Genomic DNA, 20,470 nt, shown 5'->3' on the forward strand with positions numbered 1-20,470 from the left:
GTCTAGTGGCAAGCTACTCTTGTTGGACATTGTGGAGCAGAACATACAGTAGATGCTACTAAAGAGGAGCCATATTTCATGATAGTGCCTTTAATTACATTTGCATTAGAGTATAAATACCATACCCTTTGAAAACCAAAACTTAATTTTCAAATTGAAATTATGAACCATTAATATATCATTAAGGTGAATATGTATTGGAATACAAAAATGAATCAATATGGAAATCAGTAACTTAGTAATATTGAATTCATGAATGTATTTTATAATCAAATTAGAATTTAGAATATAATATAAAATTGCTGGAATACTCATAGCAGTCATTTATTTACTTAATCATATTATGATTATTAACTGCTATTGATAATTACAGTTTTGAAAATCTGATGTAATGTCAGAAAACCTTTGAGAACAAGTATTGACCAAACATAAAGAAATTTATGTCTGGCATATATGCTGTTTTAGCCTACCAGTAGGTGTTTTCTTTAGTTCCAGTGAAGGGTGAACTGGGTTTAAGAAGCAAAAAGCGGTGCAGTTCCTTGAAATGAAGATCCTGTGTAGTTTTACTCTTAGTTGTGGCTTATAGGTGAACTGCTGGCAGGTCTGATGATCTTAATGAGGTCCCAGGTAATGATGTGACACCTGTTCACTCGCTATTTAAACCAAGGGATCATGACATCAGAGTCCAAAAAAAAAAAAAAAACCCTTCTCTGACATCCTGGATGATGCTTCTACTGGGTGGGGTGGAGAACATGATCTTTAGGGCGTGTGATGGGAAGCACTCATGGATTTTGCCATGTCACTGCACACTGTACCCTCTTTGTGCTAGAGTTTATTTTCTAAATGCATAACTTCCTTGAGACCTCACACGATGAAGACAAGGAAACAACTTTCAACAACTGTCTAGTGTCTTCTTAGTTTTTAATGAAATTACTCTAAAATATAAAAATACAACATATAATACTAAGGGTTTTAAGCTTTAGGTATGCTTCATGAATCTCCAGAAATTTGAGTGGACAGATCAATCTAGTCTGATTAACTTATTCGATTTTGGAGGTAATCCAGACATAGGAAGTAGTGATTTGTAACATGGTGATTTGTAAAGTGCAAATCCTCTTTCAGGGCCAATTCTGGAAAAAACAAGCTTTGACAAACAAGAAAAAAGCAGTAAAATGGGGGAAATATTACTAACTATGGCTCCATATCAAAAAATAAAAATCTACTCTCATAGAACCCAGAGTTATTTTAAAAGTAGTTAGACTTCAAGAGGTCTGTGTTGATCAAACAGCTTTTGAATTCTGACAATTGTATTTTCAAGCATTAAGTTACTGAGAACAAGTTATTAAATCTCAGTAAAAAGTTTCTTAAGATCATTAAGGACAGAAAAGCTTGAAACAAGTGAAATGCTCTGATGCTCTGCTAAGAATATATACAAAAAACAAGCATATATTGCTTGTTTAAAATCAAAGTGCAAAACATCTGCATTTGTGCCTACGACTTGCAAATTCCATCCCTTTAAATGAGCTCTCTGCACGCATACCTCCACCAGTGCAAATGACTTCTTGAGACATCTTCTTGTCTTAAAAGCTCACAATGTTCGAAACTAAGGCAACGTAACTGTGTGTGTGTGCACATGCATGTTGGAGGTAGCACAGCTTGGTGTATGAAATATGAGACTGCCAACACAATGCTAAGAACTGGTTTGTCAGTGGCAGTGCAGGCTCGTGTATACGCCTCAGTATCACCATTGTGTTGAGCAGTTTCTTAAAAACAACCCTCCCTAACCATCAAGCAGGCAAGTCCAGACAGCTCTGAACTGTCAGTCTGTCTGTCAGTGGTGATTCTTCAGTTCTGCACATTACATAAGGGTGATCACAGGAGGGGACTTTTGAAATGCAGTGTTTTATCAAAGAACTAAGGAAGAAAAGTACACGCCACACACTCCCTGCAAGTGGACATCATGAGCATGCAGGGAAGCATTACTGTAAATGTCCAGAAGTGTTATGTATTGGGAAATTATATGCTCTACACATCGATTCATCTCTACTGGCTTAAGTAGGTGTTGGATATATACTGCAACAATAAAGAATTGGAGTCTGTTCCAGTGTAGGATCTGTGTAGTTGACAGATGTCGACTGAAAGGGGCATCCTGGAAAGGCTCAGTCGTTCACAAGCAAGGATGGAGCGAGGTTCACCGCTTTGTGAACACATGATTGGATAAAGGATTTTTTGGAAAGCAGGAAAACAGTTCTGCTGCCTAAGTGCTTACCTTTAAATTTAACATCATGCCGTATCGTTGATGAACTCATACCTCAAATTGGATTTTTTTTGTGTTTCTTTACCTTTCTCATTGGATCAGGAAATTGTCCAACCATCCACTTTGGAAAACCTCCCGTTTCGTTTGTAACACATTGACAATGACAATATGGATATTGCAATATAATTACAAAATAGACCGATGTAAATGGGTAAATAGTAAATAGTATGTAGTAAACAGAACAAAAAGAATGGCAAATGATGCAAAGAGAATAAGCAAGGGCGCGAACCGTGAGTCATAATCTGTCTCCGTAACGGCCCTGCTGTGTTACACCTGTTTGGTTGTCATGGCAGAGATGGATTCCGGTTCATGCGAAACTGTGTCGTTTCAGCGCATATTCATTTGGTGAATCAGGCATAAGTACGTTAATACACTGACTAAAATATTTGATTAACAATTGGATACTTACGCAGCATGCCGTGCCAGAAATACTACATGAGGTATGTCACTGCGGTCACATGACAAGATAAAGACGTCATGAGGAAAGTATGAGTGGATGAATGGATACCGAGGGTTTTTTCTGCTTTGGGTGACGATAAGAAAAAGAGAACACTTGAAAAGACTGATTTATTTCCAGTGGATTGTCTGTGAGGCCTGTTGTTTTGCCTCCGTGCCGGCGACAGCTGTGGCCACAGATGTTACGTTTTTGGGTTGTCCGTCTGTCCCATTCTCGTGAGCACGATATCTCAGGAACGCCGTGAGGGAATTTCTTCAAATTTGGCACAGACGTTCACTTGGACTCGAGGATGAGCTGATTAGGTCTTGGTGGTCAAAGGGCAAAGGTCACTGTGAAGACATAACAACTCGAGAATTCGTACACTAATTATGACAGAATTTTACACAAATATCTGAGGATAAAATAATGAAGTGAAACCATTTTTATATCCAGAAGGTCAAAGGTCAGTGACATCATTATGTTCTGTAAACCGCTTTTCTGGGAGATTGTGACCATATTTCACATTTGCGATCGGTTTTTCTCTCACGGTCGAATCTGAGTGCTCTTCATAACAACAAGGTACCTCCTGGATGGACATCGGCCTCAGAGGTTGCTTTAGACTCAGACTTGTGTGGCACAGCGTGTGCATGTCCTGCATCAGCTGAAGGATTAGATTTGTCATTGAAAATCAGAATTCATCTCTTCCTATAAAGCACTGTGTGTAGGGCCCCATTTCTCTCCTCCTGCTGCCTCTAAGTAACTATCCTCAACTAGTCTGTCTGCATTTTTCAGTAGGAGCATAGCGGAGCTTTATCATGGGAAATCCATTTCCTCTGAGGGAGATTAGTATATTGGAGCACTCAGCCTTAAGAATAGCTGTATGCTTACACTGTGCTAAAACTGTATGCAAATATCAGAAACCAAATATTTACCTGCTCCTCCCTTTTCCTGTGTAAATATCCAAGCAGTACAGCACAGCATGTGATTGAAGGAAGTTAGCATTGAATCAGATATGGTTTTAGCCTGGTATATATGCCGAAGTGACAGAAAGAGAAATAGCAGCAAATAGCAGAGCATAGGGTTTTTTATATTGTTGGCCCACTTATCATTGTGCCGCACAGTTGGTTAATAAATCCAAATATTTTTCCATTTGTTTAACAGATTTAATGGTATGTTACACACTCAGTTTTCCTGAAAACACGTTAATGCAAAGTGTAAATGACATCAGAATGAATGAATGACTGTTCGAGATGCCCAGCCAGCCTTTTCGTACAAGATGCAATGATGCATAGCTGTCACCAGTCTTGAATCTAAGTTAAGTGATAACCTGAACCTGGGAGACGGCCTCAGTTATCCACTGTACTCAGCATAGGAAAATTAGCTCTGTTTCTGTACAAACAGTCAATTTCTTGTCAAAGCTTGCCAATAACAATTATTGAAATTGATTCGGTATTGAGTGAGAACACTGCAGCCGGCAGCTGCCAAACAGGCTACAGTGTAATCCCTCAGGGCGTTTGGCAGTGTTTCTGTTTGCCGTTGACAGGCTCTGGTTGTTAATCTGAACATCTGGCAACATCATGGAAACTATCCAGAGACAGACCTTTCCTTTGAAGAGACTTTTGGTAAAACACAGTTTGTTCAAACTTGACAGAGACAAAACAAAACTCACCAAAGCCTGCTTGATTCGTCTTTCACTGCTCCAGCAATCGCCGCTAACAGGGATTATTTTCGCCAGACATTGTCATTGGAGAAATTTAAACATGTCAGATTTTCCTGGTTAAAAAAAACAAAAAAACAACCTTGTTATTACATGACCCCGGTTTTGTGACTCCTGTCTGTCGTGCAGTGCCGTCCACCCTGGATTAGACTATTCAGCCACTGAGCAGAGTTGCTCAGGGACAAAGATAGTTCCTGTGACTGTGGTCATTATTTTGATTCACGCATAATCATGAACTAATTATGGCCTCATGATTCATCAAATAGCGCCTCCAAGTCCGTTCTCTAGTAACTGATCACCTACTACAGTACAGCATACAGTCCTCGATTCAGTTACTCAGAAATACTCATTAACGATTCATTAATCATCAGGTTGTTTCTCATTCCTCAGTAACTACTCATGATTTTGTGTCCCGTATTTTAAAGTGTTACCTAAATTTAGTGACACTCTTATTTTTATATGCTGTTGATCTTTATTTATCCAGGAAGTCTCCGTTTTACGAGAAAGTCCTGGCCAAAATTACAACTGACATAAAGGTTAGACTATGGACACATGATAGATAGTATTTTTATTGACAATTGAACTGAAACAGGTGCAACTCTCATACACCTAAATCAAGAACACAGCAGTGTGAAACAGTCTATAGATAATAAGGTTGTGGGTTCATTGTAATTTGTGGTTGAATGACTTCATGTGCATTCCATTAAAGGGTTGGCTATAATGTATTGGAACAGGTTTAGTGATAAGGAGTGCTGCCAGGTCTGTGTAGTAATCCTTTTTGATTTAACAGGTGCTTTTAATTGATCTCTCATGAAATACGACTTACAAAAAACAAGTTTACTTTGGAATTTTGTTTATCAGGTCATAGTCATCTTTTTCAAAACAAACGGTGATATTTGTGAGGCGAGATAATAACGTGGCAGTCTGCCTGTTACCTGCACTTATTTGTACAAATTTCAGATTTAACAACAGATTTCGTGTGATGAGGTGTGGATGCTTTGCACATTTTCAGCTTATGTTCCCAAACATGTTTGCAAAGCGTTAAATAATTATATTGGCTGCAGCTGGAAACTTTAATTGTAGCTGTCCTTTAAAGCATTTCTAACTTTCTATGAGTTGATTCAGAGGCAAAAGAAGAAAACACTTGACCGCGTTTACAATCAATCAGTCTAGTTTAGCCGACAATATAAAACCTTGAATTATCTGTAGTTATTCTCTCTGCCACCTTATTTGTCTTTAATGTTCAGACCGCTTTTTTTGCCGCCAACGACATAATAAACACATCATCATAAAACACATCATGTTGTGAACGATTGAATGAACGCTTTCATGATGAGGCAGAATGGTCGAGGAATGTGCAAACCCGTGTGAAAAGTTGATCAGTCAAACATCGTTGACCTCATTTAACTTCACATTTTAGCCTCGTAAATTTAAATTGCTCCTCATAGACGCTGTATATAATCAACTGCTGGTTGTCAGCGTCAGTGTATTGAAGTGAATTTGTGCCACGCAGGTGGCTGAGTACAGGCAAGGTAATACTCAGCTCAGGATTTGTGATCTGTAACAGGATGCTTTGCAACAGCATGCTTTTGATGCTGTTGAAATGTGAAATCTGAGGCCGGGGTTGTCCAGTCACAGTTTCGAGAATAATGAATCCACAAAAATCTAGCCCTGCTAGTTCATCTGCATCTCTGCCACAATGGGTTGAGTTTCTTCATGCAGCCAGCTTATCTGCAACCCCTATTGTTTCTCTTTAACTCTGGTCTCTTGTCTCAGTCCTGCTCTCATTTACGATCTGTCACCTGTCAACATCTATTAATTCTGACAGGCTAATTTAACTGGCATTCGCAGAACCAGGCTGACATATTTGAATGGAATTCAGATTGCACTGACATAAACCAGTAATGAACCACCGCCAGAAAAAAAGGTCTTTAGAGTCTACCGTTGAATAAAAGTTCGTCCAGGCAGACGTAAGTGGAGGTGGTAGGAGAGAGGAGGAGGATGGCTAAGCTGTCATCCATGATTGAGAACGACTCCCACCGCGACAGACTGCTTCACCCAAAGTGTGTGAAGGAACGCTATCGCAGGTCCTTCCTTCCTGCAGCTGTCAGACTTTACAACCAGCAGTGCTCCCAGTAGACCATACGCTCACAATACTTTCAATATGACTGCACTATAATATACATTAACTGTGTTCATTCATACTGTGAAAATATTTGCTCAGGTGAATTTCAACTTAAGGTGCAATATATCAATTCCTATGTGCAATACAGGAACCTATTCACTATCATTACTCCAGTCAGGAGTACTATCATTCAATGTGCAATATCAGTACTGATTGTTCATATTTCATTATTCCTTGTTTATATTGTTTGGTTTGATATTTAATGTCTTTACTGATGCCCTCTATGTTTGCTTTCCACTCTTGCTGCTGTAATACCTGAAATTTCCCCACTAATAAAGGTATATCTTATCTTATCTTATCTTATCTTATCTTATCTTATCTTAAATCATACTTCCATGAATCTGCATATGCACGTGCGCGTTGTAGACCGATGCTATAGAAAATTAATTTCTAAAGCCCATGTTACACGACACTTGTTGACTTTTGTGACAAGCAAAGAAATGATTTCACCACATCCGTGTCACCACGGAAAAGAGAGGTGTTTACTTATGCACAGCGTGGCTGAGTAAAGGTTGAGCTGTCACCATCCAGAGAGACAGAGAGAGACAGACAGACCAGGCTACATCTGCATCCTAGACAGGCAAATAAACCGTCTACCTGAGCTCGAGGTTGGACGGGCTCTTTTGTTTCAGTTCATGTGAGAGCACTGATCTTGTAGTTTCCTGTTTGTTCTTCCATCCACAAGGGTCCCAGCGTGGCCTCACAGCTTCTCTTTATGTTAAGTCTGTTTGCGTCCTGTCTAGCTGTGCTTCTTTCTTTCATCATTAATGCACTGTAGTTTCCATGAATGGTAGACATAAAACGACAGATTGAAAACCACGATAACAAACCAAATAGGGTAATTTAGGTAAAAGGTAAATTAACAAAAATAAAAAGCACCCTATCCATATAGATGGGTAAATCAAGGCAAAACAAGATATGCCTTCATAAAGCGTGTTTTTTAAGAAGACACCTTTGTTTGCTCACTGAACAAAGGCTGCTCTGATGGAGGAAATTGTCAGATGTTTGATGAAGCCTGTTTTGGCAGCGCTTCCAACAAGCTGGAGCAGATGATTCTGTGCTGTGAAATTAGAATGAAGGATAACCTTTTACGATGACAGATGTAACCCATGATGGTAAAGTTCCATAATGCTCAAACTATTTACTCCTCCTTCACGAACACTTACATTCCTGGTGGGTAACTCATTCAGCCTGTCAGTAGTGACGATCAAGATGAAGATTTTCCAAAGATTCACCGTAGCTGCGTTCCTAGCGCTACTATTATGAGACACGCTTTGTACAAAGAATCACTGGGGGTGGGCCGTCTTTTACAGTGATGTCAAATGAGTTTAAAATGACTAAAAGATAGAAAATTTAAAAAAATAGAAGTGTATAAATACAAGTGGTTTAAGATATTTTAGTTGAATTCAGACGATTGGAGCATATGCTGCGTCACATTAGAGTAAATCCCTAGAAATTCTGGGGCTGCAGGCTGTGCAACAGACAGCTGGAAAGTATTTTTAAAAAATCCACATTTTCTACATACTGCAATTATGTAGTTACACAATGAAAGCGTGCGCAAGTCATTGCAGAAGTACGCTCGTTAGTTTTAAATTACAGTGCAGCTTTGAGTGATGTTTGACATTTACTGAACGGAAGAGGTCAAATAATGTAACTAATTAAGCCCTTTACATTCACAACCTTATTCTTTCCATTTGGCAAAAATGCCATAGATGTGATGGATTTGTCAAACCTGAAGCTGTGGCAGGTGAAGCAGTTGTACAGTCCGCAGTGTCTCCTGTCTATCTCGATATTATTATGAGCTTAATTTTACTTTAACAAGTAAAACTTTAACAGAGGAACTCTGAAAAGATTCTCAATTGTTTTTTAAGTCAGACGTAAAAGACTAAATTATGTTTTAGGGTGGATTTTTACATTTATGTAGCTCATGCATTGTGATGTGTTGTTTATGCAGAATCAGGAAACACAGTTGTAGACACAGAGTAGCCACTGGCAGATCACATGACTCTGATCCTTTGCATTTTGTAATGAGCTGTGATGAATTGGTGTATTTGTGTGTTAAATGTTAAAAATGCATCATTATATTTCAGATATTAGCAGTGGATCAAATGAGCCTGTGTGATGTGAAAGAGCTTATAGATTTAATTAATTTCATTAATTTACACTCTTCTTATTCTGTAGATGGCCAGAGATACAACTGGGTGCAATACGGAAACTGTTTTCTTCCAGCTATTGCAGGTAACACACACACAATTTCAGAAGTATGTTTCATCTTACTTATTCCATACTCTAATACTAATGTATTTTTGTGAGTCAGAGTCCTATATGGTTGAAGCATGAAGGCAAATTCATGCTGAAAGTATAAACAATTCCTGCTTATTTTTTAGTTTCATCTTTTTTCAACTATATCTTTATACAGTACTTGCAGACGCAGGTCTACATTAAAGGTTAATTGGTTGTTTTTCCTGTCCACACTGGCTGCAAAGGGATCCTCTTGTTAAGAGAACAAAATCTACAGTCCTCACTCTGTACATGAATCAGTCCTAAAGTTAAAGGGGCAGTAGAAAGTCCACCCCGATGCCTTTAGCTAAAGCCCTAGCCCGGGCTGGAGGGTAAGCTAGCAGCCACCAGCCCATTACTTCGAGTTCCTCTTTTTGGTGAACAAGTGGAAAACACGTGCTCCTTACGTGTCAGCCTGCATTTTAGTGGGATGATCTCACAGAGTTCTTTTTGGATACTTCCTCATGAAACACATAAACATAGATGGTAAAGAGGACTGAACAATACGGGAAATGATGTAATTGTGATTTTTTTTTCTACTTTTTTTTTTTTAATATATACCAATATTGGGATTCTGTATGCAATTCTTTTTTATAATTAGTTTGTCTTATTTACTATACACAAGCAATAAATCACTCTGTAGTATGACCAACGTTGCCTCGTAAACATGTAATACAATCACTGATTTAATATAGACTAAAAGGGGCTTAGTGTGAACATTAGGGTATCGTCAGTTACAGTAACAAATTACAGTAACAACCTCAAACGATTCAGCCCCAACATCAACATCAATAAGTGTTTCAATTCCATTGCCTTCTCGTTAAAGGTACCCGATGCCTTTTTTGGCTACCTGCCACGGGTGTCGTGGTTGTAGCTCACACTAGGTATATAATTTACTCGTTGATAATATGTTGTCTGAGATGTGATTGACACAGAGGAATTCATTTGCGGGAACTCTGAAAGCCGGACAGGCAGGGTTGTCAACATTTTGTTTCCGTCTTGTGTGAATTATTCACTTAGTCTCTCAACACAAGATGATCATGCGTCATCCACCTCCTGAATCCCCTGCTTAGACATTCTCCTCCCTCTGCCGATCAGCTGGATGTCAAGTTCGTACTTTTCATAACTGAGAAATGTAGAACATCATAAGAAGGAAACCACTTTTATTGAAGAAACTGGCATTATTTCAACAAATAATAATACAGCAACTTTTGTTATAGTACATGCTAAAATTAAAATTTAATTTTAATTTAATAAATATTTAAAATATTATGACAAAATAGCTCTTGGAAGGAACACTTACATTTATAACTCAGTGATTGTAAAAAGTACCAACAGTACCATTTCAGCTAAAACTAAGCTAGTTTTCGCAGTGTTAGTATTAAGACAGGGTGGCTTTGGTTTGGTTTTCTAACTCCTGTCCTTCATTCTTCAAGCTTCTTCAGTTCAGACTTCAACAGCTCTTCATCTTCCTCCTCCTCCTCTACCTCCACTTCGATCCCATCCATGGTTTTCTGCAGCTCTTCCTTGATGCGGTTCAGCTCCAGCAGCCCGTCCTGCAGGTCCTTACAAACTTCGCGGATCTTAGTTGCAAATTCTGTCTTTGCACCCTTTTTGAGCTCCATGGAGTCCTTGGCCAGGAAAAACACATCGAGGGCCAAGAAGAGACCTGACATGACCCCAGTGGTAACGCTCATCACCTGGGCAGCTTTAGCAGCGCCTCCTGCGACACTGAGGACCTGAACGGTACTGATCAGGCTCTCGGTGTTGATCAGTAAAGCCTTGCCGGCCCGGCCGCCCTCCTTCATTACATGTTTGACGTTTTGGTTGAGGTGCTTCTTTGAGATGCTCTCGGCGTACTGCTCGAAGTTCCACTCTTCCAGTGTCTCCATCCCTTGCTGTCAGGCAGGTAACAGGTAAGAGATTTTACATTAAGATTAAAATCTAAAACTGCAGATAGACAATACAAGTGCAGTTTAAAAGGAAAATCCAAAATAAGATTAGTGCCTTGCAAATGTTGATTACAAACTAGCAGAAAAACCTGTCCTATCTTCTTACCTGCAAAAACTCAAGGCACTCCTTGATGTCCTTTATCTCCTCCTGGTAGTCTTGGATCATCTTCTCCACCTTCTTGCGATCCGTCTTTGAATGGACTGTGTCTGTGATGTTGGCTGAGGCGGACGTCACCCCGCCTGCTGTAGCTACACCAATCCCAACGGCGGTGACGATGAGCGATGTTCCTGCCGTGAAGGGTGCCAGAATGAGCCCGGTGATGGTAGTGATCGACCCTGCAACGCTGGCCACCCCGCCGCCGACACTTGCCGTCACCGTTTTCTTATGGAAAACGTCTGCTGAGTCAGCCAAAGCAAGCAGCTCCAGTATACGCTGCTGCAGTGAGGCGCCACGTTGGTTGAAAAAGCGAACAAAAAGACGAGCCGCCATGAAGACGCGATCAGCTGCGCCTTCCACCACTCTGAGACAAAGAAACATGGAAAGTATGTTATGGGAGCAACATTGGATTGTAATGCAGAGTGGTAACATGTTAACCTGACTTGTTAAGGAGAAGAAACATCTTTGATTACACTGATTTTGTTTATTTGGTTTATTTTTTCCTTGATTTTTGAGCTTCCTCCATGAATAAGTAGGCTACATAGTTATATGATCAGGAATCTGCACAGGGTCTTCTATTTTGAAAGTTGAATGGATTCTCTACACTGACCCTCAATATAATTAGCATGTTGTGATACCAGATCACATCTGGGTATTGGCTAGTGCTACTGTAAAGCAGTGATGCTCAACTCGTGGGTCGTGGGCCTTTGCTTTTATTTTGAAGGGGATTTTTTTTTAATGCAGCAGAGTGCTGGAGGTCCCGAAGCCAGATCGGTTGAGAACCACTGCTGTAAAGCCTTAGAAAACACTCAATTCAAAATGCAAATGAATAAATTCAGTAAGCACGACTTACTCTTCAGCGTCATCGTTCTGACTGGCCTCATTCCACTCATCCCAGCCTAACACACAGAAAAATGAAGTTTCAACTGCAATGAACAGGATCACCAATAAATAACAATCAACAAAACGCTGTCAAGATCCAACATACCATCGACTGTCCTCCACCACGCTAAAAGGCCTTCCTCATCCTGAAAGTAAACGATTTAAACATATCGGAGTAAATCTGTAAATTATATTACACACAAAACAAGCATCAAGTGAGGTAATATTTAAGGCATAAAAACAAGTTTACGTCGAGAGGGTCCACGACGGTTCCTTCACTGGGCACTGGAACTTCAGCCATCTCTAGCGTCTGAACTTCAACTGTTTCCTGTAACCGAAAAATGCAGCACACTAAACAAGCTTTGTGCCTGTTATGACATTGCTATTGACATTCATTTCAATTCATTGTTTTGCATGTCTAGTATTATGTGGCTGATAATGTGTGTTGCATGTGGTACCTGACAGTGTAGTACGTGGACATTCTGAATGTTTTTAAGTAAAATCAGTTCTTTTTTTATTATTTTTCTGCATGCTTATGATGGATCTAAATTGTTGGCATTTACAGCAGTGTATTAATGTGCTCTGTCCCTGTCAAATAAACCGATAAAAAAAATAAAATAAAATAGAAAACTCCTTCCAGAAATGACTTTCTATTCACTGCAAAGAATAAAGAAAGTGCGTTCCCAGTTGTCTTTGTTTTACTATAATTATAATGATTGGCTAGTGATAACTGAACGATCAAATTACAGAATATTAAAGAGAAAATATGTCTACATTCATGGGCGACATAAAAATCTAGTTCCAGTGAAAAGGCTGCTGGTGGAGAAGCCACAGGCATCATGTGGTTAAAGACGTACAATGCCTCAAACCAACAACCATTCATGTATTTTCAATAGCAGACATTAAATGTGGCTTGTTCATACGTAATACTAATCCTAATTGGTATCACATGGAACTTATTGTGAGGTGTTGGATTTCTTGTGATCTACCACACACGGTCAGTCTTTTTGTTTACTGCCTTTTATTACCTGCAATGAAAGACCTGGAGAATAGCCAGCTGTAATTTAGAATCATACATCTTCCTATATCACTTTTGGGCAAGTCACGTTATGGCCACGTCATACGCTCTACATTGTTTCCCCCAGAAGTTTAAATGATTAAAGTATGTTTCTATTTTTTTTGTTTTTTTTCCATTGGGTGTAAGAGACACCCAAAACACACATATTACAGTTTCTATTTTTAAAGAAAAACAGGATTAGGTAGGCTGGCCTGTCGTTTAAGAGCTGCCATGTGATAAAGGGATGCACTACAAGAAATGAAAGGGAGGGATGGAAAAACAGTACAATTCCACTGAAAAACCACAGGCTTCTACAGTCAAAATATATTACAACAACAGGAAAAGAAAATACAAGGCTATCCTCCCACCACACACCCTAAATGAAAATATTAACCCTGACTGGTTTATTGAAGCAGCCATGTTGCATGGTGTGTGGTTTTATTTGCATAGTTTCATTATGCCACCGTAAAATCATTTGCCTGTGAGTACATGTTTGTTCAACAAGCGCCAACTGTAGTTTGCAATGTGGGAAAAACAGCTGTACTGCAGCTCAGGTTCCTTTTCTGTACAGCACTTAGTTTTTCGTAATAAATTTGATCCATGTGTTACAGCTCTGAAACTCTGAGTCCACTGTTTGTTGTTGGTTTTATTTATTTACACATGAAGCTGCCTTGTCTACTCACCTGGGGCGTGTCAGGTGGTGCTGTTGCAGAGTCCTGTGGAGCAAAAAATAAATTAATGTAAGAAATATTTTTAAAAAAAAATTCAGTGTATGAAATTTAATACCTCAATGTAACGGAAAGAAAATTTTGCATTTTGGAGTGGACTGACATATTTAGTGGTACCTTTGTTCCTGACCCGAACAGTGCACCGGGCAAAATCCTCCTCATTCTGAAAGTCTGGACAAGAAGTGAACGTGAACGTTACCCTCACATCTGTACAGCTCCTGGATCAGTGATAATACACTGTAAGGATTTACCTGGACAAGTGCAAGCAGTCAGAGAGTACTGCACAATAGGTTTTAGCACTTTACATACCATAGTTCTTTTGTTCGATGCTTCCTTTGGCTGGCTTTTCAGCTCACAGCCGGTGTCAGCGTCAGTATACCAGATAGACTGTGGAGAGGTTAAGACATTATTTTATTTTGATTTAGGGGTCTATATGATTATGTGCATGCTTTCAAAAATGCCTCGCATAAAGCGGCGTCGGATGAGATCTAAATGATTCTAGAACTGTCAACCTCATGTCAGAGACTGATGAACTGCTGTCATTAGATTGAACAGCTATTGTGTTTGGCTGGTAAGGTTGTACTTTGTGTGCTTCTATGACAGATGCTCGGCATTTTTCTGTGTAGACCGCAGGCTATCATTGTTACTGATGGGCGTGATTATCTTCTTTGTACAGCAGTGCAATCGACAGCACAGCGATGGAGACTTAACCACCATTAATAGCCGTCACTAGGTTAGATTTAAATAACAACACTTTCATCTGGATTAATTTACGAAATTGGCGGGGGGGGGGGGGTAAATAATTGTCTTACGTGTCTCTCTATGGTGCTGTCGTCCAAGCTTTCAGAGCTGCTGGAGTGTTCTCTTTGAATAATTTTGTTTTCCTGATGAGAAAGAGTGAGAAATGAGTTAAGTAGTCACGATTATGAACACGAGAGCAGGTGACAGTCAAACGTGACGCATCAAAAATGGGTTTAAGAACTTTCATCAACATGGTCTATGATAAATGCAGCACCACCGTGCATCTCGGGAAACCTTTCAACTTATTTAAAACTGGAGCAGACATTTACAATTCCTTCCAAAGACAGTCACCATAACCTGAACCCGTACCTGTGGCTTGAATGAGGGACCTGTACTGGAAACCACAGAGTCGGTCTCGCATTCGTCATCTGGCATCTGTGAAACAGTTGTGAAACATAACAATTCAGCTGGTGTTTGTCTTTAAAAAATATTGTTAAGTCCACCAAGGACAACATTTTGTTAGCCATGTTGGTGTTTTAACACTGGCCCATGAAAAATGACCTCCCAAATCTGGTAATCAACTGTCACTCTTAAGTCAGGTTTTTCTAGTCAAACATGCAATTACAGCATCTTAAGTTGGGAGAGTCAAGAGGTTAAACTCCTGTACATTACCTGTGTGTAAGACCTAAAGGGGTTTACTTTCTGCATCATCCCTTTGAACATCCCACGGTTCTGAAACAAATACAGAAAAAAGGCAAAAAAAAAAAAAAAAAAAAGGTTAATTAATTCATCACTTTCTGTTATCTGTAACACAGGAGACGATGTTTGAAAGCTTTCTGTGGGTATTCAGGACTAACTCAAGTTGGGATCACTCTACAGGCTGAACTTATTTTCTTTGGTGCCACCTGGTGGTAGTAACAAGAATAACATGAGTAGATGACACTGCAAGCTGCTACTTTCTCCAGTGCAACAGTAACCAAATCACTGGTTAATTTAGGAAATTATTCCAATTTGGCTGATCCAAACATGACTGCGTGAAGCTGATCCAAGCTAAGGTTGGGGTCTGCTTTTTGATAAAGTGCTGAACCGCACAGAACCACCTGCTTCTCTGGCAAGTTGTTATTGTCGGCCAAGCTCCCATCGCTGGAGGAGAGGTCACCATGCAGAGGCTGGGCATCCTGGAAAGACCAGAGGCAGAGAAAAATGGCAGCGTAGTCCAAGAATTCTTCATTTCATGAGTGTCATCATCAGTATAACAGCTGGTACCTTTGGGTGTGAGGATTTGAATGGGTTGACTTTCTGCATCATCCCTGCAATCATCCCTGGATTCTAAATAATAAATGCATTAATTGGACATTGGAAGTCTAAGCATAAGAAAATGAACTAATCCCAGTGCCATACAAGTCAGCTGAAACTTCAAAGCAAACCGTGGCTACCTGTTCGCCTTGAAGTTCCTTTTCTGCATCCGGTGGATCAGCAGAATCGTTTTGAGGATCGCTCTTTGGCACCTAAAGCAGAGAGAACGTCGTCAGGAGGTGAAACCCCCCACACACATTTCTACCTCTTTGAGTCCCTGTTTAAACATTCTGTTTAAGTTAGTTAATGCTGATCAAAACATCAGCTCTACAGCTGCGTCTTTAATTCTGTGATTGCGGATACTTTGCCTCTTAAAATGATCTTTGGGTCACTGCTCATTTCATGTTGAAGGTTCAGAGACGGTACCTGTGTGGAAGGCTTGAACGGGTTGACCTTCTGCATCATCCCCTTCAACACACCAGGATTCTGAAACAGCCACACAAATTCAAGTTGCAAAACGAATAACTGGCCATGGATAAAGAAACTGGCCTCTAGATACAGGAAATCATCGGCCACCCACCTGATTAGAGTCTGAAACCTTTGCCTGTTCCAGTGACTCTGACGATGGAGCTTTTGAGACCTGCATGAGAAACACAGCTGAGTGGACGCCTTATTGTCTGACACAGATCATCCATTACCATTGTTACCATTACCACTGTGACATGCAGACAATGCTGTGGTTACCTGGGAGGTAGACTTGAAAGGGTTGACTTTCTGCATGACCCCTTTCAGCATGCCAGGGTTCTGAAATACATTTCAAACATTTCATGTACCCCACTTCAGCTGGGACCCTGACTGAGGGTAGCTAATCATCTAGCATGACAATAAAAAGAAAAAAACATCCATTCTGTGGCTTGGTTGGAACAATTAATGCCTCATTTACACTTTGTCATTTCTAGTGTCTCACACATGAATAAAATCACTTCTCACAATAAACGTTGCCAGTCCAGACGGAGATGGTAATACACCTGAAGCGGTCTGGTGGCTGCCAAAAGCGGGAAAAGAACAACCTCTTCAGTCACTACGGGAACAGTTTAGCTAATGTTAGCTAACAACTGCACATGAATCATATTTCTGAACAAGCAAGACAAACATTAGTTACGTCATGCAGTGTAAATTCATCCAAGGAGCATTCAAGACTAATCTGTTGGCCCAAACCACATCCAGGGTTGGTTTCACATGCATTCTAGCCAGATGCTGTAGTAGTAGTTGTTAGCTAATGCTAGCTAAACTGCTATTGTGTTAAAGTTGTTTTTCTTATGGTGGTTTTTTTCTTTTGGCACCACCTTAACTTGAGCATTTTTATTATTATTATTATTTTTATTTTACTTTTTTTTTTTTTTTTTTTTTTTTTTTTTTTAAATCGACAGCTGCTTTTTAGATGAAACCAAAGAATCACACATAGAAAAACACACCACGGAGCTCCAGTTACTGTTTTGTAATTCAAGAAAACTGGAAAAAATAAAATAAAAAATACTGAAAATGTTGTCAATTCTACACAAAACAATTGCGTCAACAGTAACATCTTAATTCTACTATATCTTCCATTGTCTCAGCTTTGTCAGAATAAAAGAAAAGTGAACAAAAAGTCAAGTCACTTGATTTATATATCAGTTTGAAAGCAACCAGCGGTTGACCAAAGTGCTCTTACAAAGTAAAAAAGACGAAGACAAAACACACAATGACATACCAAGACATTTGTTTTATAAAAATGAGTCGGGTCAGAGTTTAATGTTGTGTTGAGTACCACAAATGCTGTCTAGAGAGCTGCTTTTAATTAAGAAATAAACCAATTATACCCCTGATATCAGTATGGTGAAAAACACTGCTGGTTACCCACAAGTGCTATCTCACCTGTGTGGAGTCTGTTCCCTGTTCCAGTGATTCTGAAGAAGGAGCTTTGTTGACGGCAGAGGGGGTCTGGATACAGAGCCGAGGATTAATCATATGATTTTCCATTAAATCCTCAAAATTCTAACAATTACTGCTTCATGTTGTCATGTTTTACCTGCGAGGTAGACTTGAATGGGTTGACCTTCTGCATAACTCCCATCACTCCAGTCCTCTGATGTTTGTACAAAACACACATTATGAAAAAATATCAGCTACTGTTGGAAATGCACTCTGATTCGTTCAAGTGTGCCAGACGTGCGACTTGTTCTCACCTTGGTCTTTGGGTTAAGCTCACTTGTGACGTCACTGCTGTTTTCCTACAAGAAATAAAAATGAGGGCCAACATGTTGCATCATCCTAAGCTGTGACAGAGCAGTCTGATGGAAATAAGTGCATTGCAATAATCCAGGTGAGAAGAAATAAAGCATCAACTGTTGCCTCAAAATCTCTAGAGGAGAAACATGCTCAACCTTTAAAAGTCTTAAACGGTAAAAAAGACCACTTAACAGCAGTCAAAGAAAATGCCTAAAACTAAAAATATTTTTAGTGTAGAGACTTTGACATAACCAGAGAGTTGTCCTAGGCCACAAACTTTCATTTTTAGCAACACCTGTCCTGCAGCAGGTCATGGAAACCAGATTGAAAAATATCAAAAATGTGGGTTTGTTTATTAAAAAAACCCAAAGTTGGTGAAAGACAACCATTTTAAGTATCTTGGAAAGGAAAGAAAGCTGTGAAATTGCTCCATATGTCAGCCTAAATTCTATAATTATTTGGACCTGTACAGTCAAGGTCAGGGTTTGTGATGAGTGGCTGCATGATTGCATGTTTAAAAAATGATGGCACTTGACTGGAAATAAGAGAGCCATTTATAATAAACAGAATGGAGAATCCTCCGGTGTCAAGTCCCTCTTCAGGACCCGGGGCGGAATAAGTGGCTATATGAGGAGGGCACACAATTAGAAATACACCTATTACTTATTTGCAAATCAAAAGCTTCAGCTTAACTGTTGAATTCCATCACTAAAAGCCTGTCATCATACTGAAATCCCCCCAAAATTAAACCCTATCCCATGTGGGCACAGTCAAACTAAGAAAGAGGTGCTGTAGGAAGTCCCTGCTTGCTTCAGGTGGATGGTACACCACAGTGCAGAGCAGGAGCACATCAACCCAACCTTGATCAGCTGTAATTCAAAGCTCTTACAGACCAGTCTTGCCTTTATCCAGGCCATCTTGCATAGTTAAATAACAAGGACATAACTCAGTACACAATATTGACATTTAATGTTTTATACAGATGAGTCAGGGCCTCTCACCTGTGTGGAGTCTGTTCCCTGTTCCAGTGACTCTGATGAAGGAGCTTTGTTGACCGCAGAGGGGGTCTGGATATAGAACGAAGGTTTAATCATATGACTTCAAATGAAATCTTCAAAACTCTGACAATTACTGCCCATGTTGTCATGTTTTACCTGAGACGTAGACTTGAATGGGTTGACCTTCTGCATAACTCCCATCACTCCAGTCCTCTGATGTTTGTACAGAACACACAGATTGATTATGACTAAATATAAGCTACTGTTGGGAATGCTTAATTCATTAAAAAACAACTCTCTGTGTGTGTGTGTGTGTGTGTGTGTGTGTGTGTGTGTGTGTGTGTGTGTGTGTGTGTGTGCGTGCGTGCGCAGGGTTGAACCTTCACCTGTGAGGCTGCAGCCAATCCTGCATCCTCTCTGTTCCTGCTGTGTGTGATGGGGTGTTCTAGATCCTGGAGATAATGATGGCGTCAGTTAACAGAACACTCATGTAAGCAAACAAGGTAACCTCCACCTGGTGGAGTCCACCACTCCCCCTCACACCCCATGTACCTCCTTGCTGGGTCGAGGTGGGACCACGGGGGTCGGGGCTGTTGACGTTTTGTCTCTTCTGAACATATTCATGCTGAAAAATACACAAAGACATGATGAAGCAAGAAGAAATGCCTCTAAATAAAAACAAACCGATAGCCAAGCTGTCATCAGCTGCCAAGGTCACCGCTGCCCTGTTGCTTTGGACATGCCCACGCACCAAATTCCATTCAAATATTTGACAATTTAAGGGACTTCGTATAAGTAGTAAACTTTGAACGGTCGTTAAGTACGATTCAAGTTCTTTTGTGAAAACGTAAGGTTTGCCGACAAATCGGTGTGTATTAGATTCATCATACAGCGCGTGTTTAGTAATGTTTACTTTAATTAGGCCACATCACCCGCTAGTACCGAGCCACAAGCTGAAAAGGCCTGGGGGTGAAGTCAGAGCAAGCTAACAGTAAAAGTCCCGATGAGCTGACACAGGTGGTGCTTTGGTAAACAGGATTCAGCCGAATTGAAACACGAGTCCAACTACGTGGTACTAAATCTTGAAGTCGCTTTCTGCGACGTGTAAATTAGCAAACACTCAACAAAGCTTTGAATTGGAGGAAACCTGAACAGAGTTTGGCGTAGACTTCCTAACAGCGCAGTGCATTGTGTCTGCCGCCACCAAAGGAATGTTTGGCAACACAAAACGCCAGCAACAACACAATGAAACGAGCGGGGTGCCTACCTCAGTGTGGCGACCGAAGCAACACAAAGCCGAACAAAAAGCAGAAACGCTGGGTTACAGAGCAACAACACGCGAGATTAAAACAGTTTTCAAAGTTCCACAACTCGGTCCGTCACTTCGCCTTTATCACGGAGAGAAGAAAAACAGGTTTAGCGACAACTCGGACAGCGAGGCGTTGGATTACGGCCC

General features: G+C 40.1%; 1 protein-coding gene across 1 annotated transcript; it reads right to left on the reverse strand.

Annotated features, from left to right (window-relative positions):
- Positions 1-10,276: 10,276 nt before the first annotated feature.
- Positions 10,277-20,389, reverse strand: LOC139351766 (uncharacterized). Its single transcript, XM_070993772.1, has 25 exons — positions 20,282-20,389; positions 19,567-19,639; positions 19,401-19,466; positions 19,171-19,227; positions 19,018-19,083; positions 17,974-18,018; positions 17,817-17,873; positions 17,663-17,728; positions 16,493-16,552; positions 16,329-16,388; positions 16,175-16,234; positions 15,889-15,960; positions 15,719-15,781; positions 15,553-15,630; positions 15,125-15,184; positions 14,822-14,887; positions 14,524-14,595; positions 14,021-14,098; positions 13,829-13,882; positions 13,667-13,699; positions 12,177-12,254; positions 12,033-12,072; positions 11,898-11,943; positions 10,994-11,408; positions 10,277-10,833 (listed from the first exon to the last, which is right to left on the reverse strand). The coding sequence occupies exons 2-25, from the start codon at positions 19,636-19,638 to the stop codon at positions 10,360-10,362; spliced, it is 2,238 nt and encodes a 745-aa protein (XP_070849873.1). The 5' UTR covers position 19,639; positions 20,282-20,389; the 3' UTR covers positions 10,277-10,359.
- Between the last annotated feature and the right edge of the window lie 81 nt (positions 20,390-20,470).

Source organism: Chaetodon trifascialis, chromosome 23 (assembly GCF_039877785.1).
Source record: "Chaetodon trifascialis isolate fChaTrf1 chromosome 23, fChaTrf1.hap1, whole genome shotgun sequence".
NCBI classification, from domain to species: Eukaryota; Metazoa; Chordata; class Actinopteri; order Chaetodontiformes; family Chaetodontidae; genus Chaetodon; species Chaetodon trifascialis.